The sequence below is a fragment of the Phoca vitulina genome, unplaced genomic scaffold, assembly GCF_004348235.1.
Source record: "Phoca vitulina isolate PV1807 unplaced genomic scaffold, GSC_HSeal_1.0 scaffold1, whole genome shotgun sequence".
Classification (NCBI taxonomy): Eukaryota; Metazoa; Chordata; class Mammalia; order Carnivora; family Phocidae; genus Phoca; species Phoca vitulina.
Genome location: NW_022589704.1, coordinates 25,192,727 through 25,211,149, shown reverse-complemented (window position 1 = coordinate 25,211,149; position 18,423 = coordinate 25,192,727). Strand labels below are relative to the sequence as shown.

General features: G+C 33.7%; 1 protein-coding gene across 5 annotated transcripts in view; it reads right to left on the bottom strand.

Moving 5' to 3' along the window:
- The window catches only part of ERBB4 (erb-b2 receptor tyrosine kinase 4), a 1,092,681-nt gene that overhangs the window by 34,183 nt on the left and 1,040,075 nt on the right, over positions 1–18,423 (bottom strand). For all 5 annotated transcript variants that reach the window (XM_032402964.1, XM_032402981.1, XM_032402953.1 and 2 more), the window contains 5 exons: positions 11,985–12,140; positions 9,574–9,649; positions 5,997–6,143; positions 3,812–3,909; positions 2,098–2,268 (listed from right to left, as the gene is read on the bottom strand). In XM_032402964.1, coding sequence (XP_032258855.1) covers positions 2,098–2,268; positions 3,812–3,909; positions 5,997–6,143; positions 9,574–9,649; positions 11,985–12,140 — 648 coding nt within the window. The remainder of the gene's footprint in view (positions 1–2,097; positions 2,269–3,811; positions 3,910–5,996; positions 6,144–9,573; positions 9,650–11,984; positions 12,141–18,423) is intronic.

The following is an 18,423-nucleotide window of genomic DNA, read 5'->3' as shown; positions in this document are numbered from 1 at the left end:
AAGTTGGCACAGAACCTAAATGCATTGAAGTAATTTATTTTCTAACTATAAAATAATATAACTTAGCTTTATAGGAAGAAGCAGGAAAAACAGCATTTGCACAAATTAGAAATTACTATGGAAGCTACATAAAACTAGATTTTTTTAAAAAAATAGGAAAATATAGATGATTAATAAGGCCTTTTAATGCCTGAAAATAAAATGATATTTAAGAACAATTCCCTTAACAAAGACCTGAAGAACTAAAAAGAAATCTACAGATAACATTGTTTAAATAATAATGTGGAATAAGAAATGATGACTGAAGGCCAAATAATTCCTCAGGTGGTTTCTACTTTGTCTCACTAATTTCATTTAGTTAATTCAAACCTTTATTAAGAATTCCTTGCTTTGAGCCTAAATTAAAATGAACAGAGTTGGAATCTGAGAAGCCTTATAAAAGAAAAAGATTCAAGTTATTGGCCTTTATAGCATCTCATGTTAAGGAAGGAAAACTATTTTCTGAAATGTCTCTGTTTTAATAAAAGTAATGAATTTGTCACATAAAATTATAAATACCAAAGTTATAATTTGGCCACTTTGCTAAGCATATAGAGGGGGAAAAAACTACTTCCTTTATATACCTGAAAGACTTTGCTCCTTCCCATAAACAGGACTGACGCTCAGTGACTATCAATTGATTTAACTTTTAAAACCTTTAGTTATCTTCTCCCCATTGGGATGCAATGACATATTTTTCATATAAAAGAAAAAGTGAATTTTGTTTTGTTTTGTTTGTGTGTTTTTTGTTTGTTTGTTTGTTTGTTTTTGCCTCTTTCTACATCAGCCCTTCTGAATGCGGCAAATGAGCAAAAGGTATGGAGTAGGTTGGAGAATGCATTTTATAAGAAAATCACTTGGATTTTTCCAAGCAATACGTACCTCAAACATTGGGGTAGATGTCAAGAAAAACAATGGTATCATGAAAATCACGTGTTCCAATAACTTTGAAGCAATAGTATGTGGGCAGACTGCCTGCATTAGAATCCTACCCTTCCACTGGCTAACTGTATGACACCAGTCAAATCCCTTAACTGTGACAAGTTTCTTTATTTATAAGACAGGACGATAATAGAACCCAAGGAGATTGTTGTAAGGATTCGGAGACTTAGTATATATGTGTTGGTACAGAGTAAACACCAGGTGAGTGTTACTTTATTATTGTGAATCTGAAACAAAGCAAATAATTTCATTTTAGAAAATGAGCAGCAAGTTGAAAGTTTTCTTATGCTTATGGTCAAGACAAATAGGATGATGATTGTTCCACTGACTATGATAATGTTCTTAAATGTAGGAGCCTGGCCACTTCTTGAAGGTGGAGTGGTGTCAAAATTCTTTGAATCTCAAGTATCTGATAATGTCTCATGTGCAGAGGTACTCAATACATGTTGAGTGAATAATGAATGAATTTTTAAAAATAAATGAATGAACACATGGGTTGACAGTTTTCATATAGAGTGGGCTTAATATTTAAAATAAATGCAAATTCTTTTCACAAGTTTCTTTTGAAACTTAAATCTACATCTTAGAAATGATTCGGTAGTCTTCCCAAAATGATTGATATAGTCCAAAGTATTGCAGTTTTCTGTTTCTGCTTCAAACTGACAGAAAATATTTAGTCTCTTGAGGGAAAGAGAGTTGTACTTGTATCACCTCTTGACTACGGTCATATCATCTTTTTAAGAGAGCCTACCTTATTAAGAATTTTCATTTATTTATAAACACATAGTTTTATTAGCTTGAATGGGTTGATTTTTTATTAGTTGAATTGGTAGATTTTTTAAAACTAAGGTTTAACTAACATAAGACAAAGAAAACATTTCTCCTCTTGAAATCTTAAAGATATTTCAGAGTACATATTGTATTACCCATGCTTGTGTTTCGAAATTAACCCTACATGGCCTTTCATTGGTATAGTATGTTTTTAATCTAGGAATCCTGCTGAATTCCTGCTGAAATGAGCTGCATAATTATTTTGTAATTCTCGGACTTACAATATATTTGCACGATTTTATTTCTCAGAAATAATATGGGAGGTGGTAGATGATTATTTCTTACCCTATTTGAGTCAATTCTCGCTCTGGAAGTATAGATGGGCGGGGGGATGTTGAAAGCCTGAGGGACCAGGTATTCCTCAGCATCCATCATATCTTCCAAATCCTCTTCATCCAAGAGATTCTGAAAGAACTTGCTGTCATTTGGACTGGGAAGCTTCATACGATCATCACCCTAAAAGTTTGCCCACCAGACAAACAAAAAATGAGTCTTCTTTTCACCTTAAACATGTGGACTTTGCAGCAAATTTACGTAATATCAAAGCAAGGGGTTGAAAATTCATGCAGTCATTTAAAAAAAATAATTATTTAAAACAATTACCAGTCATGAAGGAGCCTGTAACATACTTAGATATGACAGGGTAAGATAAATACATTTAACAAAATGTGATAAATGCCATCAGAGATGAATAAAGCAGAATGCTCTGGCTGCTTTGAAGGAGGCATAATCTATTTTAGATCTGAGAATAACGGTAGGCTTCATTGCCAGGATGTTTGAGCTGTGACTTTAAGAATAAATAATAAAAGACAATTGACTTATCAATCTTTACTTTATTTTATTTAGTTGGTTTGATATTGTAGAGTTCTCAGGACATACAGGCTGCTCCATGATTTGTCCTAAGGCGTAACATTGTAGCTTCCAAAATCACAGCACAAGTAGCAAATAATATAAACGAAGGTGGGAGAGACACCAAAACCCTGCTCTTTTTTACTTCATCTATTTCTTAAATATGATTTTTTTGAATTTTTCAAAATTATGTGATATTTTTGTAAACAAGTTGTTTATGCAAATTAATTTGGGAAAAGGATAACTGGAAACTATTCTAAAATCTGGCTTTTATCTTCATGTCAGACTATTGATAGGAAGATAAATGCTACCTTGTTTTATTGAGGAAAATTAATTCAGTGCAACCCAAGGTCCATTTGTTTATGATTTAGGTAAAAATAATCATAGATAAATATATTACAATTTAAAAATTTTCCAATCCATTTTTTCTAGTGTTTAATATAAAATGTTCTTTTGGGCTATCATTTGATTCATATGTACATCAATTCACTTGAATCTGAGTTACTGCTTGGATACTGTATATCTCCCCAAACAAAACATATTTATAAATATTTTTTAGGAAATTAAATATCAATATATTGAAACTAGTAATTCACTGTCTTCAACCCTGGACAAGATTAAAACAAAAATCCATCTTCTGGGCGTCTGGGTGGCTCAGATGGTTAAGTGTCTGCCTTCGACGCAGGTCATGACCTCCAGGTCCTGGGATAGAGCCCCATGTCGGGGCTCCCTGCTCAGCGGGGAGTCTGCTTCTCCCTCTTCCTCTGCCCCTCCCCCCTGCTCATGTGCTCTCTCTCTCTGTGTCTCTCTGTCTCAAATGAATAAAAATTAAAAAAAAAAATCCTTAAAAATCCATCTTCCTTTTATTCTGAAAAAGGAAGATTATAATAATGGACATGACTTAATGCATGTTAATAAAAAGCAGAGTGCTAGAAGGCTTGTCTGGGGATAAGGACTTTTTATGTATATGGATAATCATAATTATCTTGCTGTTCAGTACCGGAGGCACTTGAATACTAAGGGAAGATTCTTAGAAGTGGTTGTGACATCGAGTGAAAGGCTCCTTCCATAAGTCATTTCACATGATATTCTGCTTAATTGACTTATGAGTGGTGATTTCCACAGTCCCAAAGACGAGATATGTACCAACCTGAATAACTAGATATCTTTGAGGGTCTCGAGCCATCCTCGAAAATTCAGCAGCCAGTTCCTTAAATTTTGGCCGACTGTCCGCATCAATCATCCAACCTAGAAATTCACATACAAGAGTCACTGTATCCATAATTAAGAAGAAGTAGGATGTAAATTTTATGAAAACGTAGGCTCAGTTTGAAAAATATTCTTTTAATAACAATGATCTAAAAAAAACAAACAAACAAAGAAAGCTAAAGAAAGAAACAATCCAATTAGGTGAGGTTCTATCTCAATCAGTTTGTTGATATTCAGAAGTAAATGTAATATACGATAGAATAACAGAAACTTTTCATTTTGTTCATCTAATTTAAAATTAATTTTTCTTCTTAGAAAACATAACCTAGACTAACTATGGGAACTTACAGAATCTCTGATTTTTTTTTTAACTTTTCTTTGATGGGGATATAATTTATTATTTTATGTCAGGAGTGACATGAAGCTTTGGTTACAGTGCAGTACACCAGCACAGAGGGGGAAAGGGAAGAGAAAGCAACTTTCTCATGCTACTTTTTTCCTGGTGGGAAAAAAACAATCCAAAATGATTGGTAATGTTTGTTCAGCAACAGCCATTAGCTTATCTAAGTACTAGCCTTTGCAGCATAAAAATACTATCAGCAATTTTCAAGGTATGTATTATTATTTAGCTGGGAGTCCAGATAAAGTGGGTCTTATCTCCCCAGGCTCTGTTTAGCTGATGAGATCACAAGAATAAAAGCACAAAGCTTTCCTTGATTTTCTTGCCAAATGACCCTCTTCTTAGGTATTAAAACTCATAAAAGAAAGGTAAAACTCCCTATTAGGCAAAATATTTTCCTGATTTTTCATTGTTTCATCAGAGTATCTAAATGAAGTATCTAAATCACCTCTGATGCTAGTTATGAGATCAAATTATATAACGCGTGCATTTTTTTTTTAAGTTCCTTCCATAGATGACTATTGAATGATGTTTGATCCAATAAAGCTATAAGGTTTATTTCCTTTTTCCGGGGGTTCGATTTTTATTCTTGTTCTGGGAAGTCTTTGGGTGTCATTTCATGTATCATTAATATCACCTGAATTTTTTCTCTCTTAACAAAGCTCAACTATATGCATCCACTTAGAAAAAAAAAATGTTGTTGATACCAAGATGCTAATGAGAAAATAGGTGTTTCTGGAACTACTGGAATCAAAAAAGGTTAACTTTGCTGGGAGGTATCAGTTTCTTTCTAACTAAATATTGAGTAAATAGAACTGTGCTTAGAGAAAAGGGCATGCTGACCTGAACTGGAAAGCACATTTTTTATTTCTTCCCTCACTGTCAGAATGTATCACACATGTCATGAATATAAATCTGAGTAGACCTGGGACCAAAGTCTCTTATTAATAAGATGCTTATTCACCTTCACCAGTTTGTTTCTTTGCTAACCCTGTGTAAATCAAAAGGGGAAAACCCCAGATTACACAAGAAAGATTGCTGAATGTTAATCTCACTTAAATTAAGTGGGAAACTCCAGAGACTTCCCTAATTCTGTTTAAATTAAGAGCCTAGGCTGCCAAAACACATTTATAATACATATGTGTCTGGGGCACAGAAAGGAGAAAGAAAAGTAAGAGCGTTTGATGTAAACAAATGATCAAATTGAAAAAAAAAGTAAACATTCATAATCTTTTTATTTCACTGTAGATTCATGTCTTCTCACTTCCCGTTCTGCCCTGCTAATTTCCTGTTGACTAAAACTGGTAAACCTATTTCCATTTAATTCATTTTTTTAAACTATCAGTTTCAAGCTTGCTTTCTTTATATTTAGATCATTTGTCCAGACTGCTATTTTCCTATAAAGATTACTAGCATTATTGTGACTAATTACATCTCTTTATGAAAGACAATTTGATTGTCATGGAAATGATAAGAATCAAAGTGAAATGAATCAGAAGAGTAAGAGTCATATAATTTTGACTTTATAACGTGGAAGCATGCATATTGATGCATACTGCTTCCTATTAACAATAAGCCAAAAACACAGGTGTTTACATGATTTTTCATAATTATTTTTGAACTTTCATATTTTTCATATACAAAAACATTATGCAGGTAGATTAATCCATACTATTATTTTACTAAGAATGATGATGGTGATGATAAAATTATTTTGCAATCTTACATTTGACCATGACCATGTAAACATCAATAGTGCAGATCGGAGGCTGGGGCAAACGTTCTCCTTTCTCTAATAAATCCGGGATTTCTCGGGTTGGAATTCCATCATAGGGTTTTCCTCCAAAGGTCATCAGTTCCCATATAGTGACTCCTAAATTGGAGATCAAATATTTACATAAGTATACTAACAACATAGTATGAAGAAACCAGCAGTGTGCCAATAACAAAAGAAAGCTCCCTGGAAGGCAGTCAAAAATAGTCTAAAGAGTCTGGGTGGCACAGTCAGTTAAGCATCCGGACTCTTGGTTTTGGCTCAGGTTGTCATCTCAGGATCATGGGATCGAGCCCTGCCTCAAGCTCTGTGCTCAATGCCCCCCACCCCACCCCCGCTCTAAAATACATAAATAAATCTTAAAAAAAAAAATAGTCTAAAGAAAGGCTCTTCAGATTTCTATATCTATTAGGGGAAGCCCAATGACAAAATCTTTGTGGGAAATTCAATTATCTTATTATTGTCTTGAAATTTTTAATAAGTAACAGAGACAATTCAGAGTGGATGTCAAAATACAGAGTCTGTTCCCCATTTCTACTTTTAAGTAATGTTAATGTTTGCTGATCCAAGTTAATTTTCACTACACCACATTAGAGCCTATCAAACAATTCATTATATACATGTGTATTCAGTATGAAGTAAATATGATTGCAGATAAAATCTGATGTTGATTGATTTTGAGATTAACACTTTTGCTATTAAAAGTCCTGTAGGCTAAGCTGGGATGCCAGAATGATTACCTTATGTTATGGTAAATCCTTGTGGCTCTCTTTTTAACTCACACAAAGAGAACAGGTGGAATAAAACAGATTCGTATCTTTAACACCTGTGAGAGCCTGAGTGATCCAAATATAACGTAATACATATGAAGTAAGCATCACAAAATTGAAGGGAATCAATAATAGTTGATTCCATAGATATGAAATCACTTTCTTGAACCACTAGAACAGTGATTCCCTTTGTAAATACCAGCAGGCAAAGAGCTAACTTTGATAATAATGATTCTGATTTGAACAATAATATATACACTATAGACCTCTTTCTGATTTCATAAATATACAATTAAAAAGTTATCATTTCTTAAGGATAAGGATTTTAAGTTCAGAAATAGCTATCTGTGCATAAGAGTCTTACAAGTAAATTTTGATTGGTTCATATAATATACAAACTATGTTTTAATATAAAATCCATTAATTAGGACTATGCTTTCTTTTCTACTTCCATCTTCATCTGTAATGAATTATTTATTCAAACTGAAGTCTTTTTTAGCTCATGACAGTTATCATTGACTAATAATAAAAATACAAAGCTTAAGATATAAAAGTATATGTGAACTTCAAATTATCCTTTATAATAATATCATTAACAATTACCTGATTTTTCTTGTTAATATTTTTATCTTATGATTCTTAGGTATAATATAAAAATGTAACTAGTGACACAATTTAACTGTTTGATCTTGATTAAATCCTACTTAATTTTGCATATTAAAGAATGGCTCTGTAGAACCAATAATTAAGATTCAGTGTCCATGAGACAGGCTGGAACAAGTTAAGAAGTGGAAGGCTGTCTATTTCTTTTCAATCAGTCAATATAAATACATATTTATAGAATATGTATTTAATGAGGCCATTTTGTTAACTTATGTATGCAGTTATAAAAGAATAGATGCTCTCACATCTCTATCAGAGCTTCTAAAAAAAAGAACTAATGTAAACAAAATGCAAAGCAATTACAAATCAAAATAATAGAAATATAAAAAAGAGAAACACATACATATAAAAACAGAAGTAGGAACAGCAAAACCCCCACCTCTGCCAATAATAATCCAATTATATCTTTGCAGGAGTAACCACAAGATATGGTTAAAGAGATGGCCTCATGTAGACGGACAATCCCAGGAAAACTGAATTAGAAACATCCTCAAAACTTACAATCCTATCATTTGAACATATAAACCATAGCATCTTTATTAAAATAATGGTGGCAATTTTCCACAAAGGTGCATTGTAAACAACGTTATGTTTCTCTCTGCCTTTTATGTCTTTTGCAATCAACTATGATATATCATAAAAATCTTAAAATGCCTTATGGATATGGGTTGATGACCTGGACTATGTTTCAAAGCAGAGTACTAATCTATCTATCTCTCTCTCTATTTATCTATCTATGTACTTATTTTAATGTCGTTTAAAATTGCTTGCAGCAGATTGCCACATTTAATTGAGGGAAACATACATAGAAAAAAAAGGAAAAGAAAAAAATAATATATATGTCATATATCAAAATTTATATGGTAACATATAAGTCTATCATATAAAATATAATCTATAAACCTATATCATATAATATATATACTTATTTGTTTCATGTAATATATATACTAGATTTGTGTTTCTATTTAGTCTTTACAGTTCAACAACTAAAATTTTTCAATCGTTTCCCTATACTTGTCTATATCTCAAGCACAGCACACTTTCTACTTCGAAGCTTAGCAGAATACATGGAACCTTTGTGGAAATTTTAAACAAACAGCATAGGTGTGTGGAGGGAAAAAACACTTTACAGAAATGTCTTAACTTTTTTTTTAAGATAATTTGTGCTTTTCTAGATAAGAGGTATAAGTTCTCTAGTGATTGAATGGATTAAGTCTTTTTTCTAAAAACAAAAACAAAGATAAAGCTAGACTTAAATTTCAGTAAACTAAATTGTACCATGCTTTCAAGTCACACCACCACCTTTTTGCTTAAATGGGCATCATGCTTTTAATTTGTAAGAAATATTGGTTCTTTGTGACATATTTAAACTTAGAAAAGGTGTTGATTCATTCTCACTAATACCTGGATGAACTTAAGTTGTAAATAGCTAGATAGATCTAAGTATCTCATCTCACCAATTGAGTTAAATGCAATTAAATGAATGCTCTAAGTTTAAAATCACCCTTTTCCAGTTCATGTTATTCATTCTCTAATATATCTGTTTATTCCAAAGTAGTTTGTAAATTAAAATCAAAGCTGCAATTAGAAATCTTCTCTATCTCTCCCCTCACATTTATTGCTCTCACCTTATTGCTTTCAGTAATTGTTCTTCGTTACAACAATAACCTTTCTTATTATAGAACAGACATTCTTTTATTTTTAACATATGTTTTCATAGAGTGTTTTGAAAAATCAAGGCTATGAGGCTCTATGACATTGTTCCTAAACTAAAATTGGCTGGTTTTTTTCTGTCAAAATGATCAGAAAAGTTGTTACCAAACCAAAGGTTATGGTAGACAACTCAACTGAGATTTTAATATATTACATTTTAGAGAACCAAGGAATAATAAAAAAGGCAGATAAATGATACAATTTAGAGTTTTGTTTTGTTTTTTTAAGTGGAAAAGCAAAGAGTTAATTCCTTTAGGAAACAAGGCTCATAAGTAGGTATTTCCAACACAATAAAATAAGTTGGCTTAAGATATTTTACATGAGCCTAATATATTTATTTTTGCCTTAAAACCCTTAATTCACAAGGAAGATTTATTTACCATAGCTCCAAACATCACTCTGATGGGTGAATTTCCTGTAGTGTATACACTCCAGAGCCATCCATTTAATTGGCATCTGAGAAATAAAAAGAGAAATAAAAAGTGAAAGTTTTATAGTTATATAAAAAGTCATTCCTATATTCTTTTCCCATAATATGAGTCTCTGGGTTTGCCTCAATTGTATTTTTGATTGTGTTTTTTTGTGTGTATAGAAAATACAAATATAATATTAATAATAAAGATGTTATTTCTCAATACAGAGAACAATGAATTGAAATTTATAAAATTCTTAAAGTGAATTAACCTAAAGGTATATTTATTTTTAAAAGCTTCATAAACAATGGAAAGTAAAATAGTATCACTTTCTATAGTTCTTAATTAATGTTCAGCAATTAATTCAGTTACTAGTTAATATTATGACTCACAATATCAATTCTAAACATTTAAGACATGTGCTTCTAAAAATATGATCTACGACATTTCCCCCACCCTCTCGCCCCAAAATGAGATTCCTTATATTTTCACTTATTCTTTTTTACCCTCAGAAAATTTCTGGCCACCAGTAAGATGGTCTCTTTCTATACTTGCCCCCACCTTTTTCCTCTCATATAAGTTGGTCACTTGAAACACCTAAAATAACAAATTCCAGAGTTAGGCTTGCTTTGTTCCCCAGCCACAAATGATCTCCCTTGTCTTGGTTAGCCAGGATTGAAAACATGTGCCATTTTCAAACTAGGAATTATATAAAAGAATGTGAGAGGATCAGTACAAATCTACATCACTACTCACATACCCTGCTGATGAGGGGTCAGCAGAATAAGTTTCAACTAGGAAGGGCAGCATTATATAGCTGGAAATATAATTAGATTCTATGGAATAAAGATAAACACTTCTACTTTGCAGTAGAAAGCTTAAAACTAAATAGGCCTTTGAAATCATGAGGTTTGCTGCTCACCAAGGTGACACCAAGGTAACTGTATGACAGAATCATGGTATTCAGTGAAAGGGAACAGAAGACACACTGAAAGTGATTTCCCTATGGGCAAGGAGATAGCTGACTTTATGGACTACGGACATGGTGTTAAAGAAGTAAGTTTAAATCACAGGTGGCTTGATAAAGACTTAATGGTTACTAGGCATTTAAAGCTATAATGAATCTTGCTTTAGACAAATCCTACAGCTATATGTTCTTAAGACAAGTGAAGTCATATGATTTATAGACTTCTACTGTGTAATCTTGTAGTGAATTTCAAAGCTGTGGTCTCAAACTGCGACAATTTGGTAGCAAACAGGCAAAGCAGTCTGATAAAATCGAGGAAAGATTAGGAAATACTACAAAACTGAAGTTTTTAAAAATTTTTCTTTGTCTTGTGATAAGATCTGAATATACATAGTTATATAAGAGATCCTATAAAGATATAAAAATCATATACTACATGACATATAAAAATCAATGTTAAGCATTTGGAAGCCCATCATTGCAAAATATTTGTAATATATATTTGGATGGCTCATATAAATAAGGCGCATGATAAACATATTTAAATGACATATCGATCACTTTTTTTTGTTAGTATGTGTTTATATGTCACCATAGGTTAAGGATGCATTTGCTTATTTCATCTGGCCTCTCCTGATCTAAGTTTTCCCACATTAAGCTAGAAGGACCTCCAGATGGAGAGGAGATATCCTTAGCCAAGTCTAAACAGTGGGTTAATGAGGAAAAACAAGAGCTGGAACTAAGGCCTGCACTGAGACTGCATGGCAGGAGCACAGTTGTCAGGCAAGACCCGAGTCTGGAGAGTCAGAAAAGTAGAAGAGGAATGGTACTGTTAAGATCCCTGGGATATAGTGGCCTACATTCTGGTGGAGAGAATGAGGTAATAAATAAAGCAAATTGGTCAATCATATACTACAGTAAAGCTTAAAAAAATAGAGCCAGATAAGAGGAATCTGTTATATCTGGTGTAAGAGGATTAGAAGCTAAATAGAATGATGAACTTTCCAATGAATTATGATTCTTGGTAGTGGTCAGGCTTCTCCCTAATCTATGAAAGAACAGTTGTGTCTCTCTGTATGGTCAGTCCTGTGTTCTTAGGATCAATGAAACAATTACTATGGCCCTGGATTAAAGTGTAATTTCTAAATTGCCTAAGGATCCACCCACTTCCCAATACTGGATGTGACAGAAGGACCACTAGAGATGAACTGTCTTATTTTGGCTACTTTTGAGAAATGGATGTTGGTATATATAATATATTTGACCCTGGGTGAGAGAGAGGGCAAACGGTAGAATTGAGATTTTACACTTTCATAACTTCAGACTTAGTGGCTTCTTCCTATAATATGTAAGAAGATAAAAGAATATCATACTATATTTTCAAGCAATATTGTTCTAAAAAGATACCCACCTTCCCTCCATCAGCATTATACTCCTTTTCATCTCCTTCTAAGAGTCTGGCTAGTCCAAAATCTGTGATTTTCACATGGTTTGGAGATTTCACTAAGACATTTCGGGCTGCCAAATCCCGATGAACAAGCCGTCTTTCTTCCAAGTACATCATTCCCTGAAAAACACCATGTTCCAAAAAGATAGTCAGTTAATGCCTAGGCTTTTCTATTTGTCTAAAAAGCAGTTTCTTAGCCTTCAGTTGCAAGTGCTTGATGTCTCTAAGCGAAGCCAGGATCCTGGAATATTTTCAAAATTAGGAAAAACCTGGGATAAAAAAGCAAACCACAAATAACTTTTAGCCTTTATCACCTAAAGTCCTATAAAGAATGAATTACCTGTACATGAGCTAAATGTTAGATCATTTTTTTCCCTCAGAGACTTTATACTCTTTTGCAAACACTTTCACTAGTGAGGCGTGTCTCTCAGTAGATAAGCTAACACACACTTGGACTGACCCACATTATTTCTAGTAGTTTTCTTCTCAATAACTCCAGCTTCATGCCATCCTCCCCATACACACCTGCTCCAAAGACACCCATCCATAATTTTTTTAAAAAAATACTTCATATGAAGGTTTAATGGTGCCAAAATCACCATCATAGATTCTATCAAGGCTGAAGAATTACATTACTCTTATTAATTATGCAAAAAATGAACTATACCTTAGAGGCATTAAAAGCCTATAATTTTTTTAGATGGCTTCAATGACATTAGTAGTCATTATAAGAACCCACAAGTGAAATTACATTGTTTATAATGACCCTGAAATTAGCCTTTAATATGTTTTCTTCATTAAATATATAGGGTAATTAAAAATAAAATGTATTACTGATTGCCAACAATTATATATATCCACATATATCCATATAAGTTCATATATATTCATATGTATATATCCATAATCCATAGAAGCAATAAATATTAATTGTACTTTACCAGTAGGGAAACTAAGAGTCATTAAACATTAGCCTTAACTAAAGGTTGATGTAAAATCAAGGAAGTAAACTCAGAGGCCTAGATTAGAGTGAACATATTCTTATCGAAGTGTTAGAGGAATTCTGTATTTGAGGATTTCAGAGGAAAAAACTTGTCATTCAAAACCAAATCAGAATTATTAGAAAATGGTTAAAGCATACTCTCATGCCAATTGCAAATCAAAGCTGTTGGTAGTTAACATTGCAACTGCAGGACTTTGAAGGATTAACAGTTGCTGATATCAAAACAAAAGCTGTGGAAAACAGACACATAAATCACACAGGTAGAAAAAAGAACTGTATACCCAGTGTAGTGTAAAGAGAAGATTGCTTCAAACAGCATCATGGGCCAAACCCTATACTATAAATGCCCATTAAACACAACCAGTGGAGATACTGCCTAATACAATCCAACTGGTCAGTCGTTGGGTGACACCATTTGTATTAGTGTTTTCTGAAATCAGCCCACAACTGAGATTTCTAGGGATTGGTTCTCTTTCCTAAACAGTGCTTTCTGTTTGAGTATGCCAACTTGGAAATTCCTAGAATAAAGTGAATCTAAAAACGCATAGTCTTTATATGACTTAAGGGATCAAAAAACAGACTTATTGCCTTGGAGATAAAGTTTTTTCAATTATTTGCCCCTTTAAGAAATGTCCACAAAAACATTCATCTTTCCTCTCTTACCACCTTCATATCAGAATATGCAAAGTGTGTTGGCAACGAGTTAATATTCAGATCCACACATGATGACAGAACACACACTATGTTTCAGGCACTGTGCTAGACATCAGGGAAACAAAAGAGTCAGAGAAGATCTGTTCACTGAAGGAGGACAGAGCTATTAATGAAGTGGGCAGACATGGAATATGGACTTGAGTGAATCGGTATGATACACACAAAGGCATTTAAGGAGAGTTGTGTTTTGAGGATCATCTCTAGTAGAGCCTAGCAAGTGTGCATGAGAGGGGAGCCTTCAGAGAGATCCCGAGGCCTAAGTAAGGTTTGAAAGATGTCTATCAGTTGGGCAAGGTGGGGGGAAATTGCAGTTAGAGAGAACACACACAGGGGCATTAATACCATGGTGTACTTGAACAAAGGTATGTGATTCGGTATTTCTGAGTCATTATGTATAAAGGCAGGAGAGGGACGAGTGGTGAGGCTGACAAAGTAAGAAGAGGCTCAATTCAACAAGGGCCTCTTATGTGTTATGGTAGAGACTCTGAGCTTTGCATCTTATGCAGTATTTGATATGGTGATGCAGAAGTTGTTTTAAAAAGGAAAGCAACACAATTATCATTGGAGTCTTGAAAAAAATCACCTGGTATATAGACAAAGGATTGGACACAAATACAGTTGAAGTTGGGGGCCACTGCTACAATAGAGAAGAAAAGTGATGAGATGGAAAATGATAAAGGTTGTAAATTGGCAGTCCATGAGCCACATCCATTTTATATACATATTTCTTGACCCCCACACTGGACAACTTTCAAACATCCTCTTTAGCTGATGACTGGCTGTACACCATTGAGGGCACCTTCAGCTTGCCAGGATCCCACCACTCACTATTACTACCTACGAGTTCATTTATGATACTCATCTAGCTCCTATGCATGAGTGTCTGAATCTTCAACTAAACTAGGCCAGAAGAAATTTCAGGGAGAGGACAATTCCAAGATACACTTATACAATAAAATAACCATCCTTGGTAATCGAATAATGAAGAGGAGAGTAAATTATGAATGATTCTGTTTTCTGACTTTTGTAATTTAGGTGGATAATAATAATTCCTTTAACTAAATATTATCCTAATGCAAATAATAGTGATATATACTATACCAATAGAGAACTAATATTCACCAAGAAACTTAAGACCCTACTGACACATTCTATGTTATGAGCAGAACTACAAAAACTCCAAATGTTCTTTGATATTCTATACACAAAGCCTTAGTAGGTGATAGACTACCCTGAACGTCAATTTCATCTGTCTATAAAAAATGTTTTCTTCAGAATAATGAGAACTCAATTCAGGAAACCAGATGATAATTTCTATATAGTTTCCTCCATCCACCTGAACATGATTAAAAAAAATAAAAACAGAAGCATCTGTATTATTACCAAATCATCAAAATACATTTGTATGGTTGCTTTGCAACTATGAAACATCATTGTTCAGATGCTTTTAAATCATTAATTATGACTGCTACCTTAGTCCTACTTTCACACGTACATTAGTGTTGAATTGTCTACGGATTGCTCACAATTGGTTTCTCCACATCACAGTCATTAAGATAGGATTTTCTTACTAGAAGATCTCATTAGAATCACATTCTATGCTAGATTCCTTCACAATAAAATCATTCCTTAAATCAGAGTGTGATGCAATGAAGGAGGCAGTTATTAGAAATAACAGTGACAAACTGGATGATGTCCCATGAAGTTTGAAGATGATTAAAAAGAAGGGCCCTTCATTATGATAGATGGGTGCTGCATTGGTTGAAAAGAAACTTACTCTGCCTTGTAGCAACTGCCATGTCCTTGCCATGCCATCTCGGGTGGAGTATGTTATAGGAATATTAACACAGACAATAACCACAGCTAACATTGAGTACTCAGAACATGGCAGGCATTAAACTAAACACTTCTACATCGGTAGGTTAACTTAATCCTATGAGATGCATACTGTTTTCATCCCATATTAAATATGAGAAAACCAAGTCTCAGAGAGGTCGTTACTTGCTCCAAGTTATCTAATGAGTGATAGAACTGGGATCTGATCCCTTGCTGTGGGACTCTAAAGTCTGCACATTTAAGCCTACCCCCTCTCTTCCTAGGTCATGGGGTCGTGTGGGCATGTAGAAATTAATGTGCACAATGAAGTCACATAGCTTTAAAAGATCTTAGTTCTTTTAGAGCAAAAATATTATAAGATGTTTCTGTGAATTTCAGGGAATGATGCAAGTGACAGACTTGTTTATATTTATATTTAAAATTCAGCTAAATTATAGAACCTTTTCTGATTTGGCAGGAATTGGAATTACATAACTTAGAAACTTAATTCTTGCTTTGGCCCCAGGATATGCAGGATGGTGGAGTTGGTCTGAGTGTAGATTCTGGGGTCAGTCGCCTGGATCGAACCCCAGCTCTGCCATGTTCTAGCTGTGCAACTCTGGCAAGTTAATTAAGCTGGCACTCACCTTTGTCTCTAAAATGGCCATAAAAGCACCTATATCACAGATTGTTGTAAAGATAAAATATTTGTGTTAATATATGTAAAGCACTCGAATAGTGACTGCCATTTGGTAAGTGCAGAACATGCAAGGTTTCATTATTTTTCCACAGATATCAACAGTCCTAGTGTGAACAAGAATAACTTACCCTCATTAACTTGAATTGCTTATTTCAGAAAATCTGTGAACCTCAACTAATAAATCACAGTAGGCGTTCAATAAATGTTTACAAATAGTGATACATATACCCATAACCAATCCATCATGATTAATGTGTAGGTACAAATTACAAATAATTACTGTTCAAAGTATTATTTTAGTAATGATTCACCTGAGGATGCTGTCATATAAAAAGAAGGAAAAATTAGGGAATCTATTAAAAGATTTGATGTCCTCCATAAATACATCATAGATTCGGGATTTCAGTGAGGATAAAGGTTATTAATACTGGCCTTTAGGTTGAAAGTTTTCAGTGCTGCAGAAAGGGTGAATAAAATAGTAGGTTTGCTGTACCAAAATATTTACCTTTTATCAGCACTGAGAGGAGTTTTTTGTAGACATGTGTTAGGAGCATTTTGTCTACTTCTAGACCCAAGTGCTGTAAGTCTGATTTTACTCAAACTATTCAGAATTTACCGTTACCCAAACCATTCAGTATTTTACCATTTTCCATACTTGCTCTATATGCTGTAATGAGTTTTCAAAGAGAACTTATTTTCTGTTTTGCTTATACCTCTTAAAAGTTGCTTTAATAAATACAAACTAGCTAGGGAAAGTCAAACTTTACTCTGACTTTCAGAAATGCACTTTAATACCAAATCCAAGGATAATTTTATTACAACTGAGTTTAAAGTTTTAATCTCTGGTTAAAATCGACTCATCTAAACTGCTCTATGGAAAAATATCAGTATTGATGAACACCTAGCAATGACCTTTTCAATCTTATGATATTTGAATTACAACTGTCTAGCAAAAATGCATTCTTATTATGTTTTAATCCAATGTGAAAATGTATTCTGCCCAGCTGCAGGAAGCTAGCACAAGTCAAGAGAGACCAGACTATTTTTGACAATAAATATTTGCTTCCCATATATAGGCCATGTGACAATTTCATCAAACACATGTGTGGAGCTAAAAATTTCAAGCTACAGTCAGCTCTCACAGGCATTAATCTCTGGAGTTAGCAAGAGTACACTTTTTTTTCCTGTTTTCTATTCTAATAACCTGAAGCTTTTTTAATAACACAGGAAGCTTCAGGAAAGCTAGCTTCAAATGAAAATCACTCCTCTTTTCTACTTTTCCTTCTAAAAGCAATTCTATGCCTGAGGAAAAAAAAAAAATCCAACTATAATGCTCTCTACTGCTAGGGCTAAAGACATGAGCATGTTCAATGGGAGAAAGGGGCCTTTTTGGATGAAGTAACTGACTTTATCCAAATAGTGCATGAAGGGAAACTAAGGGGGATTCGTAATTAAATCAACTGAGACGTCTTTTCAACCAGAGAAAGCTGGTTCATGGCAGCAGAGAAAGAACACAGAACTGAACGTTGGAGATAGAAATCCTGGACATGCTGTTCACTAGGCTTTTGACCTCAGATACTCATTTTACCTCTCCTATAAAAGTGACAGATTGGCCTAAATGATCTCTGAAGTGTCCTCTAGCTTTAAATTTTTATTCCATGATAGATGGAACTGTACAACAGATCTATATAAAATATTAAATCGTGGGCCAATAAAAGACACAGAGAACAGTAAAGAAAGACATAGAGTAGATGCCTCCCTTCAAATGTTTAGTGAGAGCCGTGAATATGTTTTAGTAAAAGTCAGTTTGCACAGACTGGAAACTGGAAACCACAGTTTCCACATGCATCCAATGTTTAAGATGACAGACTTTAGAAATAAACCCCAGCTCTTAGTAGCTCTGTGTCCTTGGTCAATTTATTTGTGTGTTTCAATTTCCTCATCCATTAAATGGGGATAATAATAGTATTTACCCTGAAGATTGTCTTGAGGACTGAATGCCTTCATATTTGTAAAGCACCTAGAACATTCAATATTCTAAGATACCATGTGTTTTCTAAATAAATAACCTCAAATTCAACCCTCTTATTAAAAATACAATTTGACTACTGTAAGAGAAAGAAAAGATAGCCAAATGGAACACCTATTGGCTACTCAGCACTGTTAGGTGA